This window comes from Stegodyphus dumicola, chromosome 11 (assembly GCF_044657685.1).
Source record: "Stegodyphus dumicola isolate Sdum_Otavi_A_Nest chromosome 11, ASM4465768v1".
Taxonomy (NCBI): Eukaryota; Metazoa; Arthropoda; class Arachnida; order Araneae; family Eresidae; genus Stegodyphus; species Stegodyphus dumicola.
In genome coordinates this window covers 93987022-94006001 of record NC_140778.1, presented here as the reverse complement: position 1 = coordinate 94006001, position 18980 = coordinate 93987022, and the positions used below count along the sequence as shown (strand labels likewise).

Sequence of the window (18980 nt, the reverse complement as noted above, 5' to 3'; positions counted from 1 at the left end):
TGCTCACTTTATCTTATAAACTTGATGTAGAAAAAATTGATTAATGTATACCAATTCAACATTGATTACAACTTTTATCATTCTTAATATGCTTTATTGCAAATTTTCTTTTTAGAAATAAATAAGATTTCTATTCTACATGCAACATAAAAATTTTGGTCACTAAATTAGCTGTTCACTTAAAAAAATAAGCAAAAATGCTTCATTTACAATTTTATCAAATGCATAACAATAATGAGTGTAAAAATCACAATCAACAGAATAAATACCTATGTTACAATTGTACAGTACAGTGATTCATGGAATCTGAATCAATAAATAAAAACAGAAAAATTTATAAAGATTAGCAACATTAATAAAACAAAATAAAGCTAAAAATCAACAATTACTGATAAAATTTATTATTTTCAAGCATTAATCTGAAAGCATAGTAGCTGTTTATACCATTTTCCGAATTGTAGTAAAATAAGTTGAAATACTTCACTAATTGTATAGTCACCTCCCTCCAAAAAAAGAAAACATCTACACCGGCATAAGAATAGGGAGAAAAAATAATTTCCCCAATAGCATTTTCAAGCATTTGAAATGCATGAAATAATAAGCACTTAAGTATTTTTACATTAATCACCAAAAATTAAGCAACAAACTCCAGCTTATGCTTTCATTACACGTGAACATTTTAAATATTATTTTAGCTTTTTTTGCAGAAGAATATGGCTATAAATTAAAGATTTTCAATAAAATTCATTATTTTGTCTCTTAAATTTATAAACTGCTAATTTGGCTGTTTCTCCTATCCAACTTAGCCCCAGCAGTGGCCAAGTGCTTAAGACTGCTGAATACTGAACCCCCGGCAAATAAGCTGGCTGCATGATTAATTTTCATATTTCTCCCCATGTGAAATGCGGATATGATCCAGTTCTGACTAGAAAGGTCCTCCACAAAGGCACCACCTTTAGGCAGATAAAGCCATTGTGCACTTTGTCATATTCTAGTAAAAGCAACTGACATAATGAACTGCTTTAAACTGTGTCATTTCAAAAGTAATCCTTTTCACATGATTCTTTTACTGCTCATATTTTGCTAATGACGAAAGTTTCTGCCAATCATAATATCTAAATTTGCAAATCAAAATTTAAATTAACCAAAACTAAATTAGACTTTCCAGATTTTCGAGGTGTTTTCTCATTCATTCTCAATTTCCTGCGAAATTGCTGTCATTGCTTTCTGTATTTTACTGTAAGCATGTTATAAAAATGTAAAAATTTGTCAAAAAACATGCACATCTTGTGCCAGCTTAGCTACATGTGTGAAGATATCATTTTTTCAAGCAAAGCAATATAAATGTATGTCACAACTGCTGCTTAGAATCTTTTATACATTCACTCCAACACTAACATGTACATTTGCTCTACATTATAAAAGTAACTTCAGGAAGGATTAAATGTAATACTTTAGATTGCAAATATTAGAAACTGATTTTTCTGCAGTCTTAAATGTACAACCAAATGTCACATCAAATACTGAAAATCTGTCATTGTTTTCGAGAAAATGGGAGGAGTTAAATTCTTTTTTCCATAAATTTCTGCACATATAAAAAAAAAAGGTATTTACGTATTAACGCAACCAGGCCAAAATTTGCATAAATCGCCAAATTTGACGACCCTACTTATGGCAACCCTACGTGTTTAGATGAAAGTTTATTTATAAAAAGAAAAAATAACACTGGGCGTGTACTACCACAGCAATGGGTTTTCGGCGGAATTTGCCAAAAAAAGAAAGACTTTTTTGGTTACTGTACCTAACAGAAGCGCCGTTACCCTCATGGAAAAAATTTGCAAAAATATCAAGGAAGGAAGCATCATTTATTCGGATTGCTGGAAAGGATACAATACCAGTGAGTTCGAAAATGCTGGATTTCTGCATGGAACTGTTAATTACAAATATAACTTTGTGGATCCCAACACGGGCATTCACACACAACATGTAGAGCGCATGTGGGGCTCAGCCAAATGGCGCAACAAAAAACAGAGAGGAACAGCCCATCATCATCTTGACTCATACCTTATCGAATTTATATGGCGCCAAACTCAAGCTGTTAATGACGAAGACGGTTTTCAATCAGTGCTAAAAGCAATAGCCAAAAGATTTCCGCCGAAAAAATAATTCTGCAACTTATTCAAATTCGAAACCGGAAGGGTTTAATTGCTATTTTATATTTTAAAACAAAATAACATAAAAAACTGTATTAAAAATTATCTGTAATTAATAAATGTACATTTTCTTTCTATTCATACTTTTTTACTCAAACTTACAAATCGTGCCAACCTGGTTGCTATAATACGCAAGTACCAAAAAAATGAAATATCCTGTAATAAGAAATAGAGAATATGATATGTATACACTGTTCAGTTGAAAATTTTATCTTTTTTATATATAAAATTTGATTCTTACTTTCTACTTAAGTGTAAAATTGCCGTTCTAGTTTAGTACTTTTTTCAAAAAACTCCATTTGATTTTCTTATAATCCAAAATTTCTTATATTATTATTTTTTGGAAATGTATTTAGACGAAAATAAATTTTTTTGAATTACAATACAAAACTCTTCTTCATATCATACATATATCAATATTTAGCTGAATTGCATTTCATATCCAATAGATCAGGGGTTTTTAACAAGGAAATAATTCATAGTTTCAGAGGGAAATGCAGTTTTTTATTTAGCTGTTAAGCATTTAGTTTTAGTTTATAAATAAAATAAAATTAAGTTTATTCAAGTTTTAGTAATTATTAGAATTTTCTACACTTATAATTTTTAATTTATGGAATACATTTAAAAATAATCGAAATCTAAATAAATTTAAACAAATTTAAATTCTTAACAAATACATATAAAAGTAAAAAAGTAAAAAAAAATTTGTAAATTGCTTTTTTACTTTTATACATATTTGTTCCTTGCAGCAATGGCGCAAAGAATATTTAATTAAATATGTATTTAAATTTAATTTTTTAATTAAACTCAATTTATTCTTATGAAATCTAAATAAATGTATTTATATTTTTTGAGTTTGGGAAAGGAGAGAGGGGCTGTGCAGAAAGGGGTGCATGAAGCAAAACAGGTTGAAAACCACTGCTGCAGACCATATCATAGATATTATCACAGTACCACACATAATTATTTTAATTTTTAGTACACTTAACATTCTTACTTTTAGTATGTGCAGTTATCAGAATCAAAATGAACTATGATTTAAAATTCTGCTATCTCTCACATGAACTTCAACTCTAATACAAGTATTTAATAACATAGCTAGTTTTATGATCATTTTATTATACACGACTAATATTTTCTTAAGTTACTGCTTTTATTAAGAGAAATGCACTGCAAGTAATATGTGAAATTACATTTAAAGGCAGAGGCTAAAATTTCAGGTAGAAAAAAAAAAAAAAAAAAAAAAAAAAAAAGAATTCCATATGTTATAATTAAAAATACATCCACAACAGCATTTTATTATTTATATAAATGCAGACAATATTCAGATTTTCTTACCAGAACTAAATTTTACACGAGGGTTGAATTAATTAAAAAAATATCTGAACTTTGTCCTTAAACTGTTATATTATTTTTAAAAATAAATTAAAATGACTTATATATAATCATTTATCCTATAATAATAAATATGCTTCTTGCAAGCTGAAATATTAGGAACTATCACAGTCAAAGCGCTATAATATCATTCTGGTCTCTTCTAGATTCTAGTGCTTTCCGACTATATTCACTAGCATATAAAAATACATCTAATGTGGATTCAGTACATTGTGCAATAAACCGAACGAAAGGTCGTATATCACCTTCATTAGCTAACTGCAAAGTATTATAATAAAAAGCTCTATCTTGCTTGTGTATTATAATAGGCGGAAATCCAGCTTGCATAAGTATCAAATTCATTAGCAAACGGGCTGTTCGCCCATTTCCATCAACAAAAGGATGAATATATACAAGTTTATAATGTGCCAATGCAGCTTTCTTCACTGGGTGTAACTGAGTCTCGGATTGCAACCATTCCACAAGGTCTTGAACTAAACTAGGGACATGTGATGCTGGAGGTGGTGAATGCTCACCAACAAATACTTGGGTTTTACGAAATGTTCCAGCTTCTAAGGGGTCAACAAATCCAAGAACTCGCTTGTGAATTTCTAAAATATCATATACAGTAATATAAGTACCTTTATTTACTAATGATTTATTTACAAACTTCAATGCAGACTCTAAACCTAATATTTCATTATGTTCCATTATACTTTTTCCTGCTACAGCCATACGGGTTTCAACAACTTGTCTGGCTTCACCAAGTGTCATAGTATTTCCCTCAATGGCAACAGTGTGATATATGTGCTGAAAATAAAGTTCTTTTCTCACTCGTTTTTGAGCAGGATCTTTGTTGTTCAATTGCATTAAATTAGTGCGTTTTGCATCAATCCTTTCAAGTTCTTGATCATCTAATTCATTGACCACAGGTAAAGTTCTCTGCCTATTAATAAGAGCTCGAGTATGTCGCGGACTGACAGTAAGAGCCCTAACATATAAATGATCAGCTTTTATTACATCTCTTTCTTTTTCTTCAAGAAATTCTCCATAGTGATTTAATACATCAGGGTGATGTGGTTGCAAAGCCATAGCATGTTGAAACAACTTGCGAGCCTTATCCAATTTATGGGAATTTTTCATTTTTAAAGCCATATTAACTGCTGTAAGAGCTTCTTGTTCTGCAAAAAGAGAAAAAGAAAATTAATTAATTGATACATATACATAGTACATCATATTCCTAAATAATTTTCATTGAAAAGAAACTAAAACTTAAACTAAGAATTTTTTTCTAAAATGAAATATTCTGTAGCTTTACAAATTCTGCTTGTTGTTGTCTTGTCCAAGGCGTCAGCGCAGAGGAGTCAAATAGGGCCCAAAGTATCCAGAATAAGCTGCAACAATATCAATAATTTTCGAAGAACAGAGGAGTTGGTGTGAGGGAGCTAAATCAGTACTGAAGAGCTTGGACAAAATAGCAGGACAGTCGAAGAGATAGTTTGGAGAAAATTCAATATCAATACAGTGAGGACACAGCTTTTATAATTTCGATGATCATCAGAGGATATCTTCATTCAAGTGTTTTATCCTCAGTCTAGCTATGGTAGTGGAAATGACACGATTACAATTTAGTGCAGGAACGGAATTCTTCTTGATAGACTGGGAGGTAAGTCTTCGGCTGACTACTGCGTCAGCATCGGTAAGGGTTAAGCTGTTGGAAAGCCTTTTCCGTGGAAAGTGCAATATTGGAGATTCTGCTTTATTAAATTAACTGGAATCCATATTAATGATTTTTTAAATATTATAATTTTCTTTTTTGCCCCCTTTTTCTTCAGAAAATTTTATAAAGTAGTTAATATTTTTTTAGCCTCAAAACCAGTGACCTAGGTTGAATTCTCTCCTTTACTACCCTTCAATTCTTCTGTCTGCAGATTTAGAAAAGTCATGAATTTCATAACAATGAACATTTACAGTTGGTTTATTTTTGCTTTAAATTTATTCAATAATTTGGAAGTTATGGATAGTTTGGAAGAAGATTTTAAACTGCATTCAATTAACTGTGTCTTGTCATTGAAATATTAACATTTTTGCCTACTTCAACAGAAATTTGTTTTATGGCATTCAGCCAGAGTTTTTGCAATTGAAATGTTGTTTACGTATTTTCATGCAGTAAAAAATGGCACAGAAAATTGAATATTTTGCATTGAATTAAACTTTGAAATCCTTCACATTGCAATCACATCCTTGGTTGTATTAAAATTATTCTTTTTCTTCTGACTTGTTTAGAGTCCTGTTTCCATTTTATTATTATCTTCCCTTTTATCAAGTTTTGAATACATTCAATTCTTTTCTGTTAAAACTATACCAACTGATGCTTCTCTCCTGGCATATTTCTCAGTGTCAGGTGTCACCAGTTTGGTTGAGCTTCTTTCCTGCTGATAGTTGTTCATATAACCTTTCCCCCCCGCCCCGCACACCCATGTTTTCATGTCATCAGTTTTTTTTTTTTTTTTTTTTAAACTGTACTGGATTTTATGATTTGGGATTTCCCAAGAGGTAAGCAGCTATCCTGTTTATTTAAGAAAGAGATATTCTTTACAAAGATTATGTTTGGATAATCATTTTATAAAATAAAATGTGGTTTAAAGCTGAAAATTGCTATGTGATATCTTCTGCCAGGCCTGAAAAAAAAGTGTCCATATACAAAAGTAGTTGCTAGATAAGTTATTCCTTTTGTTACTATAATATGAAGCATTTATTTATGGTGAGAGAAGTTAACAAATGAATCACATTACAACCATTAATTGCAATAATTACATAAAAGATGTACAGACTAATTCCTTGTTATCTGGTCTTAATATTAAAACTGATATATACAACAAAATGGTGGAAAACAGTGAACATGTATTAAAACAAAAGGATAGGGCCATGTTCTCCCTCCCACACAAATAATGGATTTTTGTCATGAAATTAGCAAATGTTCTTTTCAACAGTTCCCAATCATTTCATTCCATCTAGTAAGCCAAAGGCATGCAGAAAAAATACGCTCAAATATGGCAATACAGCATTAAAAATGCATGATATGGTTTTAACAAGAAAGTACCAAACATTCTGAATTCAAAAAGATACAGTACGTAAAAGACACATAAACCCAAAGTTGTGAGAAACAGATTATTTGAAAACAGGGCAAAAAAATTTAAGAAACAGCAGAGATTCAAATATTACTGAATAAAATGTTAAAAGCACCATGTTGCAATAATGGCACTGGATACTGGATTACCATGCAAGTGGAACCATTGGATGCTATACTAATGGACTTTTACTGGGGGGTGGGGTTGGAAGCTTGATTAACTGCATTACTGTGTGCCAAGACCACAACTTAAAAAAAATTAGGTCTACTTATTATTGAAACTTTCAAAGCACTACTATTTTCAAAAATAGGTCATAATACCATTCACTTAATACATTGCAAATAATAATACTATTATTTTTACAAACTGGATAAAACAATTAGGCAAGAATATGAAAAATGAAAAAAGGTGATTTGAAGCTTGGTTAACCACATTACTGTGGTCACAATACCATGCACTTAGGACATTGCAAATACTAATACCATTATTTTTACGAACTGAATAGAACAATTAGGCAAGAATGTGAAAAATGAAAAAAGGCAGGTACAACTTGTTATTCCCCAATAGCTAGTTTTACTTTTTTAGAATTCATTTCTTCCTCCCTTTTCTTTTTAATATCAGTTGCACAAGAAAGTTATAACCACTGATATGCATAATCTAAAACACGGAAGAAAACTGCAGAGAATATGTTATTTCCTTACTATTACAGTCTTTTATATTTTAAGAGTGCCAAGGCATATCATAAACCATCACCAAATGGCTGGCAGACTGTAAGTCCACAAGACCAACTCTAAGCAGGGGTGTTTTAGTGCCATCCATTAAAGATAGAGATAAGAGGTTTAAAGTTGCAAGTTTAAAGATTGCACGGCAAAAGTTCCTGGGACAAGAGAATGCTTTTGACCCGATATATCAGAAACAATCGGGAAAGCATGGCAGTCATAAACAGCATGTGAGAAGTACACGTGTTTGCTATAAAAGTTCTTAAATTTTTCATTTAAAACTTAATGTTAATTAAATAACAGAGGCCATAATAATAAGGAAATAACGACAATAAATAAGTAGTTTTAAAACTCATTATCTAGATCTGAAGCAAGTAAGACAGAACAACCTCTTGACTTCCTCCAAAGCCATATTTTATGTCCTATGTATATATTCTACATATGATTAATATAGTCACGACTGTTTCTTGCAAAACAAAAGAGCTTTCTCATGAAACAGCAGGTTTCAAGGAATTATGATTACTAAACACCACTCCAAGCTATGCACCCCAGAGTCATGATTTAGAAAGAATGCCTGGAACACTATCACAAAGTATTTCCCCACATTCAAGATTTTATTCAAATTTAAAACTGAGTCTCCATTTCTAATTCTGTCATGTGATACATGTCAATATCACAAATCAATATCATGTGATATCATGTATCACATTTGTACACAATTGTGATATCATTGTGATCATGTACACAATTGTGATATCATGTATCACATGACTTTGTGAGTCATGTGATACATGACTTTGTGAGGATTGAGTATATGCAAACATGAACATATATTTGAAGAGCAGAATGCAATCCGTATCTTCAGAAGACACTGCTTTTAACTATAGAAGAAACGACAGAAATGGCATGAAAAATGAAAAATGCATACAAGAAATGAAAAGGAAAATATTTAGTGTACATGAAGAATAGAATGCAATACGTATCTTTTGAAGACACTTGCTAATTTCAGAAGAAACCATATGAAACAAACGTAAGTAATAAAAAAGAAGAGGAAAATACTTCAACTTTGAACCAGCCCAGTTTTACAGATGCACTTGCCTCTTTTGCAACATCATATTTTATTAAGGGTAATTTGAATAACAGCACGAAAACTGCATTAATAACAGTGAACAATGAAATTTTATAAAGGACTTCAGACCTAGAAAATGCTAGAAAAATACGAAAAACTATTTAACTGCAGTTATCTATACTGTACACCCACACAAATACTCTTCTAATAAATAAACTCTTATTTTATTACTTAGTAGCTTTAGTGAAAGTATAAGGCATTTTTAAAATACTAAAAATTATCTTAGTTCTTTGTGTTTATACATATTATATATACATATATGTATGTATAAACACAATTTCAAATTACTTAGTTCTTTGTGTTTATACATATCATATATATATTAATTATTTGATCAAAAACACGGGGGAAAAAACATAAAGCATCATTTTAACTGATTTATAACATTTATACATTTACTTCAGTTAATTTCCATTTAAAATATATATTTGTCATGATTACTGGATCTATGAAATAGATATTTTGATTACAATAGTTTAAAAATTTATGTCTTTTTGTTTGCTTAAGTTCCCATGCTTCTGAATAGAAATAATAATTACATTTTTTAGAGAGAAGAGATGATCCAATATAAATTTATAAGTTTCTCAGTTATTTTAATTTCTGCCCTTGACAAAAATCTATAATGGCATTCTATTGTATATAGGTACATTAAATTCAGCTTAAAAAAAAAAAAAAAAAAAAAAAAAAAAAAAAAAAAAAAAAAACACAGCATTAAAACAGGATATAGGCTCAGAGTTTATTACAAATAGGGAAATGTCAAAGTTATAAATTGAAACGGTTACTTCCTAGAACTAAAGGGAAATACACTCCAACAATAGTTGATGAAAAAAAAGAAAATGTCAAAAGAAAAATAACAGCTTTTATGTAGCATTTGCTTTTAGCAATTCTGTACCTGTTACTAACTTAAAATTGTCTACTTCCTATTTAGAAACTATGTTGGCTCGCTTCGCTGAAGACATTACTTCTTAATTACCCTTTTTTCCACATAATTTACTTTGATTTACTCATAGGCACTAGGTAAATTATGTTTAGTATGGCTCTGCATTTAACTTACCTCCTTTTGATTTTCCACAATTTTTTTAAATTAACATATAGACATATATTCATGAAACAAACATCAACATAAAACATTACAGAACATGAAAAAATTTATTTTTTAAACACTATAAAAATATGTATTTAAAAAAAAAAGATTTGGATTTTAACTGCAGCCCGAGATGGCTCTTAAAGTTTAATATGGCTTATGAATAGAGACAGCCCAGCTGGAATAAAAAAATATTTTATAGGGTACTAAATGAACATACATTTAGAACAGGAGTTCTCAACCCAGGAGGGGGGGGGGGTCATAGCTTCAGTCACCTGCTTCTTGCTGAGTGGTTAAAAAATTATCTAAATAAATGTATAAGTATTTTCCAAATTTTGGAAAGAAGCAGGTGAAGCAAAACAGATTAAAAACTACTGATTTACACTAACATTGGAACATTATATGTATATTTTAAATGTGAAAAAATACATAATGTAATTATTAAAAATGTTTAATCATTTTAATTAGTATATCATAAATTAAATGCACTTTTATTTAAATCAATTAGATTAAAAAGAAAAAAAATAATAACATCACTGAACTGCATCTGTTGTTTGTTAATGAATAACAGACTGATTAAATTTTGCCGAATGGCAAAAGATTCAAATGTGTGAAACAAGACGTTTACAGTGGATGACACTTAAAGTGAATCCAGCAAAATTGTGTATCAAGACTAACAGCAAAACTTTGAACATAAAACATTCAAGTTTTAAATTTATTTTAAATAAATCATTTTTAAAAATAATATAGCCTTCAACAGATGAAAGGAAAACACGTCAAAATATTTGAGTTACATCTTAATAATGTTCTTTACACTTTTTCCCCATCAAAGTATTATTAAATATCAGATTTGAAGGTGAGAAGGATGAAGTTTGATAAAATAATGGAATATGGCAGTACTTCACAAATCTTTTAGCTTCACAACATGCTTATATGAAATCATAATTTATTACAGCTTACATATAAAAATTATTTTTAAGAGAGACTCCTAGAAGAAACTATAACGTAATAATAATGAACACTTACAGATAAATTGTATTATATAACTAATATAACTTCAAAACTCTTCTTGGCTGATCTTTGGAATACGGTAACTGGTAGTTTGGCGACATTTAGGAGGCGATAAAGGTTACTACCTAGGACTTTGGCAATAATGTGAGCAGTACTCAGTTCCGATTACGCATTATTTTGTGTGAGGGAAATGAGAGATCATGAGATATGTCATGTGATATTAATGGACGAATTAAGGTTCTTTAATCGGAAAAGGGGGGAATTTGGAAAAATATCTGTGGCTGTATATTATTTTGTATTAAGCTTCATTGTGTGTTGTGTGAAGTAGTGTTGAATAATTTTCGGATTGTATGGCACTGCCTAAAGTGAATTCTAGATTTTTAATGCATTTGTGTGATAATTCAAAAGAATTGGTTGAATGGTGCATGAGTGTAGGTTTAATTGCGGATAAGTATGAATGTCCAAAATGTGGGAATGAAATGAGATTGTGTGAAAGGAAGGATATTACTGATAAGTTTGAATGGCGGTGCAAGAAATCTGGTGAAAATGGACATTTTGTGAAACGGAGTGTAAGGAAGGGTACGTGGTTTGCTGAAAGTCGTTTGAATATCGGTGAAATTTTATTGATTTCTTATTATTGGGTGAATGGATTGCCAGTTGACTATTGGATTTCGGATTTAGAAATTAGCAGTAGTACTGCAGCTGATTGGAATTCTTTTTGTAGGGAAGTGTGCGTGGAATTTTGCAAAAATGATATGGGTATGCTTGGTGGTATGAATGTTATTGTGGAAATTGATGAGAGTAAGTTTGGGAAGCGGAAGTATCAGAGAGGTAGGAGAGTGGAAGGAAAATGGGTGTTTGGTGGGATTGAAAGGGGTAGTAATAAGTGTTTTTTTAAGGTTGTGTGAGATAGAAGTAAAGATTGTTTATTAAGTTTTATAAAAGAATATATTCTACCGGGTACTATAATTATTTCAGATTGTTGGAAATCGTATGAATGTTTGGAAGATGAAGGTTTTAAACATCTTGTTGTGAACCACAAATATTATTTTAAAGATCCGGAAACAGGTGTATATACCAATACAATAGAGGGCATGTGGAGTGCTATAAAAAGCGCCATTCCGAGGCATTGTGATAAAGAGAATTTTGCTTTTTATTTAGCGGAGGAAGTGTGGAGGAAAAATTCGCAGAAAAAATCGTTCAATAGTTTTATTGAATCAATAATACGTAAGCAAGATTCTGAAGAAGATTAGGTAAGTTAGTATTTTTAATTATTTGAGGATATTATTTTTATGCATAGTTCTAAATGTAAGGTGGAAATAAAGTAATTTGGCATTATTGGGAAAATTGTTATTAGCAATGATTTAGTTTAAAGTAATTAGAATTGTAAGCTAATTTTTATTAATTTAATGTATGTGCTTATTTATATTTTAAGTAGTGTTTTTGAATTTAATTATATTTTAATTAAATGATAGTTATTTTGTGAATTTTATGTTTGTAGGAATTTGGTATACGTTTTAGTTGAAGTAAACGTGCATGGAAATAATTTATATATTTGACATAAGTATTTGTAATGTTTGTGGTATGAATTCGTTGGTGACGTTTCTAATATAATAGATAATTTAGAGGTAAACGTTTTTGAATATTTTATTTATTTTATACGTGGAAATGTTCATATTTGGAAAGGGTATATACTTTTTCGCAATCAGGTAATTTCATATATGTTCTTTTTACCGGAAGATTCAAAAAATTGTCATGTATTTTCGTGAAATTTTTCTAGTTTATGAGAAAAAAAGCAGTGTACATGCATATAGTGAAGAGTGTGCGCAATGCCATTTTTGTGCAATTCTGGGATGTTTTTTTAAGTAAAAATAAGTCGACGAGTGATATTTTAATTAAATGATAGTTATTTTGTGAGTTTTATGTTTGTAGGAATTTGGTATACGTTTTAGTTGAAGTAAACGTGCATGGAAATAATTTAAATATTTGACACTAAGTATTTGTAATGTTTGCGGTATGAATTCGTTGGAGACATTTATAATATAATAGATTATCGAGAGGTAAAAGTTTTTGGATATTTTATTTATTTTATACGTGGAAATGTTCATATTTGGAAAGGGTATATATTTTTTCGCGATCAGGTAATTTCATATATGTTCTTTTTACCGGGTTTAAAGATTAAAAAAATTGTCATGTATTTTCGTGAAATTTTTCTAATTTATGAGAAAAAAGCAGTGTACATGGATATAGTGAACAGTGTGCGCAATGCCATTTTTGTGCAATTCTGGGATGTTTTTTTAAGTAAAAATAAGTCGACGTGTACATGGTTTACGTGTATGTGTTATTTTGAAAAACGCGCAAGCAGTATGGTATTGTGCACTTTTTCCCAATTTTGCAGTGAATATTTGTCATGATTAAGCAGTTTTGTTAGATAAAATTTCTAGCATAAGTGTAATTCGGCTAGTAGATTGTTGGAAAAAGTGTTCAGTAGATAAAAAGAAAAGAAACATGTCTTTACTTAGTGAAGACAAAATGGCGGCGGGAAAAAAAAAATAGAAGGTTGCTGTAGGAGAGTTGGTCGCCAAATTTTCGCCAAGTTACCATAATCCAAAGATCAACCAAAGTTTCTTCGGTAAAAGATCAAATTGAAGAAAGAGTTTCTTCGGTGAAAGATGAAATAGAAGAAAGAGTTTCTTCGGTAAAAGAACACGTAGAAGAAAGAGTTTCTGCCGTCGAACAACAAATTGATGATAGGGTTTCAGCCGTTGCGAAAGAAGTGGATACTTTGAGGAAATTCGTAGCGACAACAGGGAGCAATTCAGATGGTTTTAAATTTTTATTAATGACTGTTCGTCCCTCTCTGAAACTATCTACATATGATGGTAAGACCTCCTGGCAAGTGTATAAGACATAGTTTTCTATCGTTGCGGATGCGAATGGATGGGATTCCCAAGCTAAGGCCTGTCATCTCGCCGCTTCTCTGAGAGCAGACGCAGCGGATATCCTGCAGACGCTTCCCGAAAATCTACTAAAAAAAGCTAGATTTCGGCGCTTTGGAGAGAAATGTTTAAAAGACTACAGCATGCTCCAATTAAAATCCCGTCAACAGAAGCCCACCGAAACACTTTAGGAGCTCGCCACGGTTGTTGAAAGGCTGTCACATCACGCCTTTTCAGAGTGCCCGACAGAAACAAGGGAAATCCTGTCCCTGCAATATTTCATCGATGGCATCCGGGACCCTGAAATACAGAAAGCACTGCGAATGGTGGATGTTAAAGATCTGAAAAGCGCTTTAGTGTACGCCATGAAATTTGAGGCAGCCTAGCAAGCCACCCGTCGAGACCGCCATCCAGTCAGAGCTGTGCGAGTCCACGGATCACTGATGACGGATCCCAATGGATCAACTGATGGCTCGTTTAGATGATTTATCCAGACAATTCGATGCTTTGATACGGAGTAGGAGCGAGAACACCCAATCAGAGTTGCTCAAGTCCAGGAGCCAGGGGATCAAGTCACTGCTCGTCTAGATGATTTAACTAGACAATTGAACGCCTCGAGACGGAATATTGGTGACAAGAAACTGACCGTAAAGTGCTGGAACTGCGGTGCTGAAGGACACGTACGACGAAACTGCAGAACACTCCAGGGTACGGATGTTAACACTGCTCCTAACGAACAGCAGGGAAACTAATTAGTGGCCATCTCGCGGAACGGAGGTTGCCAGATAATGAAAAGCCCCAATTTAAAGTGCTTCAGATTTCTGCAGTGAGAGGCGGCAGTAATGGACTTTTCATAATAGGATATATTAATGGAATTCCCTGCAATATGATGATAGATACAGGAGCCAACGTTACCATCATCCGAAAAGATTTCGCCCAACAACTGGGAAGCAAACTTATCTGGACGCCGCCCTGTATTACCCTAGAGACTGTGTCCGGTGAGAAGATCGACATTGATGGAAAAGTAAATGTTAGCATCACGTTTGGAAGTGCCGCTTACCATCACACTGCATATGTAGCAGAGATCACTGATTCTTGCACATTCGGATTGGACTTTCTAATGAAATACATTTTTTCTTTGGACTTTAACAAATTGCATTCTACATCTGAGGACATAGCGTTATTTGGAGTTAATGATGAAGAAGTTAAATCTGTCCATAAAATCATAGCACAAGACAATATCACAATACCGGCAAGAACAGAAATTTTACTTCCTGGATCCATAGCCGAAAACAGAAATTTCCGCTACGGCATCATAGAATATCCCAATAACTGTAATAGCCCAAAAGGAGTACTAGTAGCCTCAACACTCATCGACCTATCCAGAACGGTTATCCTGGTGAAAGTCGCCAATGTAACTGAGAAGGGGAGAATTATTAAGAAAGGTGAAGTGGTTGCAGCATGTACTCCAGGAACCACCGCTGAAAGAAAGAGTAACATCCAAGAATCCGTGTCCTCAGAGAGCATTACATCGGAGTTATTGCAGAATGCGCAATTAAACGATAAAGAGAGGAATGTTGCCGATCGCGTCATTAAAGATCTTCAAGTTGTTTTCTCCCGCTTGTCTTCTGACGTGGGTCGAACTAGTTTGACACAACATAGAATAGATCATCCCCTGATCAAGCAACATCCAAGACGTCTATCGTTTGCTAAACAAGAAGAGGTGCGAACACTGTTAAAAGATATGGAAGAAGGCGATATCATCGAGCCTTCAGTAAGTCCATGGGCATCTCCCATCATCCTAGTCAGAAAGAAAGATGGCTCAACAAGATTTTGCGTTGACTATCGCCGGTTGAATGAGGTTACGAAGAAAGACAGTTACCCTCTTCCTAGAACTGACGGCATTCTAGACACTCTTTCTGGAAGCAAGTGGTTCTCAACACTTGATTTAAAGACTGGGTATTGGCAGGTAGAAATACAGCCTGAAGACCAAGAAAAGACGGCATTTACTACGGGACAAGGGCTTTTGCAATTCAAGGTGATGCCGTTTGGACCGTGTAATGCGCCGGCAACATTCGAACGTCTTATGGAGACTGTTTTGAAAGGCCTTTCCTACGAAGCCTGCCTGATATACCTGGATGACATCATCATCATCGAAAAGAGTTTTTTAAGAACATTTAGAAAATCTTAGGAAGGTGCTTCAGAAGCTGAAAGAAGCCAATCTGAAGCTGAGTCCCGCTAAATGCAAATTGTTCCGAAAGGAAATGACTTACCTGGGACATGTCATCTCTACAGAAGGTGTGTGCAGGGATCCTGAAAAGGTATCAGCGGTTAAATCCTGGAAATGTCCCGAAAATGTCCATCAGCTGAGAAGCTTCCCAGGGCTTTGCACCTACTATAGGAGATTCGTGAAGGACTTTTCTTCCATGACAAGACCCCTTCACAAGCTGACAGAGAGCAAGCAGAAGTTCTTGTGGACAAAAGAATGTGAGGATGCATTTAACAACTTAAAGGAGGCTTTAACATCTGCTCCAATCCTGACGTATCCTCAGTTCGGCCGACCATTTATTCTCGACACAGACGCGAGCAATGAAAGTGTCGGTGCTGTTTCGTACCAAGAAATAGACGGCCAAGAAGGTGTAGTGGCATACTGGAGCAAGTGCCTGTCTAAACCGGAGAGGAATTATTGTGTCACCAGGAAAGAGTTGCTCGCCACAGTCAAAGCTGTAGAACAGTTCCATCACTATCTATACGGCAGAAAATTCCTGCTCCGCACCGATCATGCATCATTGACCTGGCTTTTAAATTTCAAGAATCCGGAGTGTCAAATATCCAGGTGGATACAGAGACTCCACGAATATGACATCACTATCCGTCATCGTACAGGATCATCACACGGAAACGCCAACGCCCTGTCTAGAAGACCTTGCCAAGAAAATTGTCGATATTGTTCCAGGGTCGAAGCGAAATACGAGCTGCTGAGTCCAGTCGCACGTCAAATTACGACATCAAGATCGGCTGATCCATACCCGTGGAGTGATGATGAAGTCAGGAAAGACCAGGTGGAAGACTGTGACATTAAACCCATAACTGATTTGATGGAGTCATCAGTCAGAAAACCTACCTGGCAGGACATTTCTATCTATAGTCCTACAAAACAATACTGGGCACTCTGGGATTCACTTCACATTCGAAACGGCATCTTATAACGGAAATTCGAATCGGATGATGGGAAGACGTTCTGATGGCAACTGACACTTCCAAGATCCCAAATTCCTGATGTCCTTAAAGAACTACATAACAGCACTACAGGAGGTCACTTTGGAATAATGAAGACCTTGCAGAGAGTTCGTGAGTGCTTTTACTGGAATAATGCAAAAGATGACGCGCAAAAGTGGTGTCGATCTTGTGATACCTGTACAGGTCGGAAAGGACCGAAGAGACGTAGCCGAGGCAAGCTGCAACGTTACAACATAGGGGCGCCTTTTGAATGTATCACCTTTGACATCTTGGGACCTCTGCCACGAACTGCTGATGGCAACAAATACATAGTCTTTGTCATTGATTACTTCACCAAGTGGCCTGAAGCATATCCTATTCCTGATCAAGAGGCTTTTTCATCGGACTTGTGCATTCATTTCGTAACGAACCTGTACGTACGCAACAATATATTAAACTGGGCTATATATGACTAGAAGACTATATATTTTTAACATTACACTATATACATGAACAGCGCTTTAAAAAATTTTAACATTAACATAAAAAACTAATAACTCATTATTTAGGTGCAACAACAGAATTGCATTCCCCTTCACTAATAAAATATCAATGCAGAAATGAATGTATTGAATACCATTAAAAAATAAACAAAACATCAGTATAAACTTTACTGCCTACAGATTAAGCTTGTCTTGACTGAACTAACTTCCTCAAAATAAATGTCAACAACACAGTACAAAAATGTTATCCAACTGAATAAAATAAGTAATAGCTGAATTAGCACATATTTATATATATATAACTCCCATACTTATCAGTCAATTTAAATAATGCTATAGCCAACTAGCCAATAAAATTTTACGTTTTTCTTTTAAAGAGGAAGTTAATGGATATTTTTTCCTTCACGATTCCAAATCTGTTGATAAAACCTTTCCATCATGAAAGGTATTTGAGTAATTGCATGAAGGACTAAACAATAATAATGCACACATGAAAAAATAATTTTATGTTACCTCACAAAAAAATAAAGATGATAGAGGGGGGGGACTTATTTCAATTCAGCGATCAGCACATAAAATTGCATAACATAAACTGCACATTAAAAACAAAAAAATATTGTTCAGGGTAGTTAATATTTTAATTGAAACAAATATATATTGCAGTTGTAAGGGAAAGATATTTTGAGAACAAAACAAAAATTGTATACTAAAATACTAATATATTACCTGTTCCTTCATTCTTAGTTTTTATACTCCAGATTTTTGGTACATCTTCAATTCTAATCAATTCTTCACATGGTTCTATTTCATTATAGTCAGGAAGGAAATTGGGAACAATCTTTATTTCATCTTGAGAAAATTTTGGAACATATGGTTTTAGTTCATACTTTGGTTTTTCTGAGTCATCGCCTAAGTCATTATGTATCTTATTTGTACAATATAGCGGCTGTTTGAAATATAAAACAGATGCTAATATAATTAAACAGGCGAAAGCTAAAGTAAAAGATATACTGAAAACACATACTATCTTCTCCGATTTACAGTTATTCATGAATGATAATATAAGGCGATGAGATAAATCTGCCATACTTAAAAGCTTAGTTACGTTCAACAAGGAAATGTCAATCATTTTAAATACAGTATTTCTCAAGTAACAGTTCCAAAAACTGGACAGCATTGGTAATAAATAAACACATCTAATTTCATCTCACATTAATTTAAAAAAAAAATTGTAAACGCTTGATGCATTATTAATCAAGCATAGCTTTCCGTATGTTCATTAAAATCCGATTACAATCTCCACGAAAACACATCTTCCATCCGTCTCCGAATACAAAAAATTACACTGATGTGTTATTACACGATGATCAATTTCCAGTTATGAAGAGCTTTCTTCTTCTCCTGAAAAAGCAATATATATATATATAATCAAAAAAAAAAATTTTTTTTTAAGATGCATGATTAGCACAACATATATAAAAAGTGGGTAATTGATAACAAAAATTAGAAGTATCAAGAAATATAACACAAGAATTTTCAAGGGAGTGCCGAAATATATATATGTATATATATATATATATATATATATATATATGTGTGTGTGTGTAATGAAAGGACATCCTTACTGTATTTTAAAATGCATTATGCCTTTTTTAATA

The 18980-nt window shown here is 32.9% G+C and overlaps 1 protein-coding gene across 1 annotated transcript; it reads right to left on the bottom strand.

Moving 5' to 3' along the window:
* Positions 1-1312: 1312 nt before the first annotated feature.
* Fic (FIC domain protein adenylyltransferase) lies at positions 1313-18708 on the bottom strand. Its single transcript, XM_035369469.2, has 2 exons — positions 18049-18708; positions 1313-4768 (listed from the first exon to the last, which is right to left on the bottom strand). Exons 1-2 carry the CDS (start codon positions 18497-18499, stop codon positions 3720-3722), a joined length of 1500 nt encoding a protein of 499 aa, XP_035225360.1. The 5' UTR covers positions 18500-18708; the 3' UTR covers positions 1313-3719.
* Between the last annotated feature and the right edge of the window lie 272 nt (positions 18709-18980).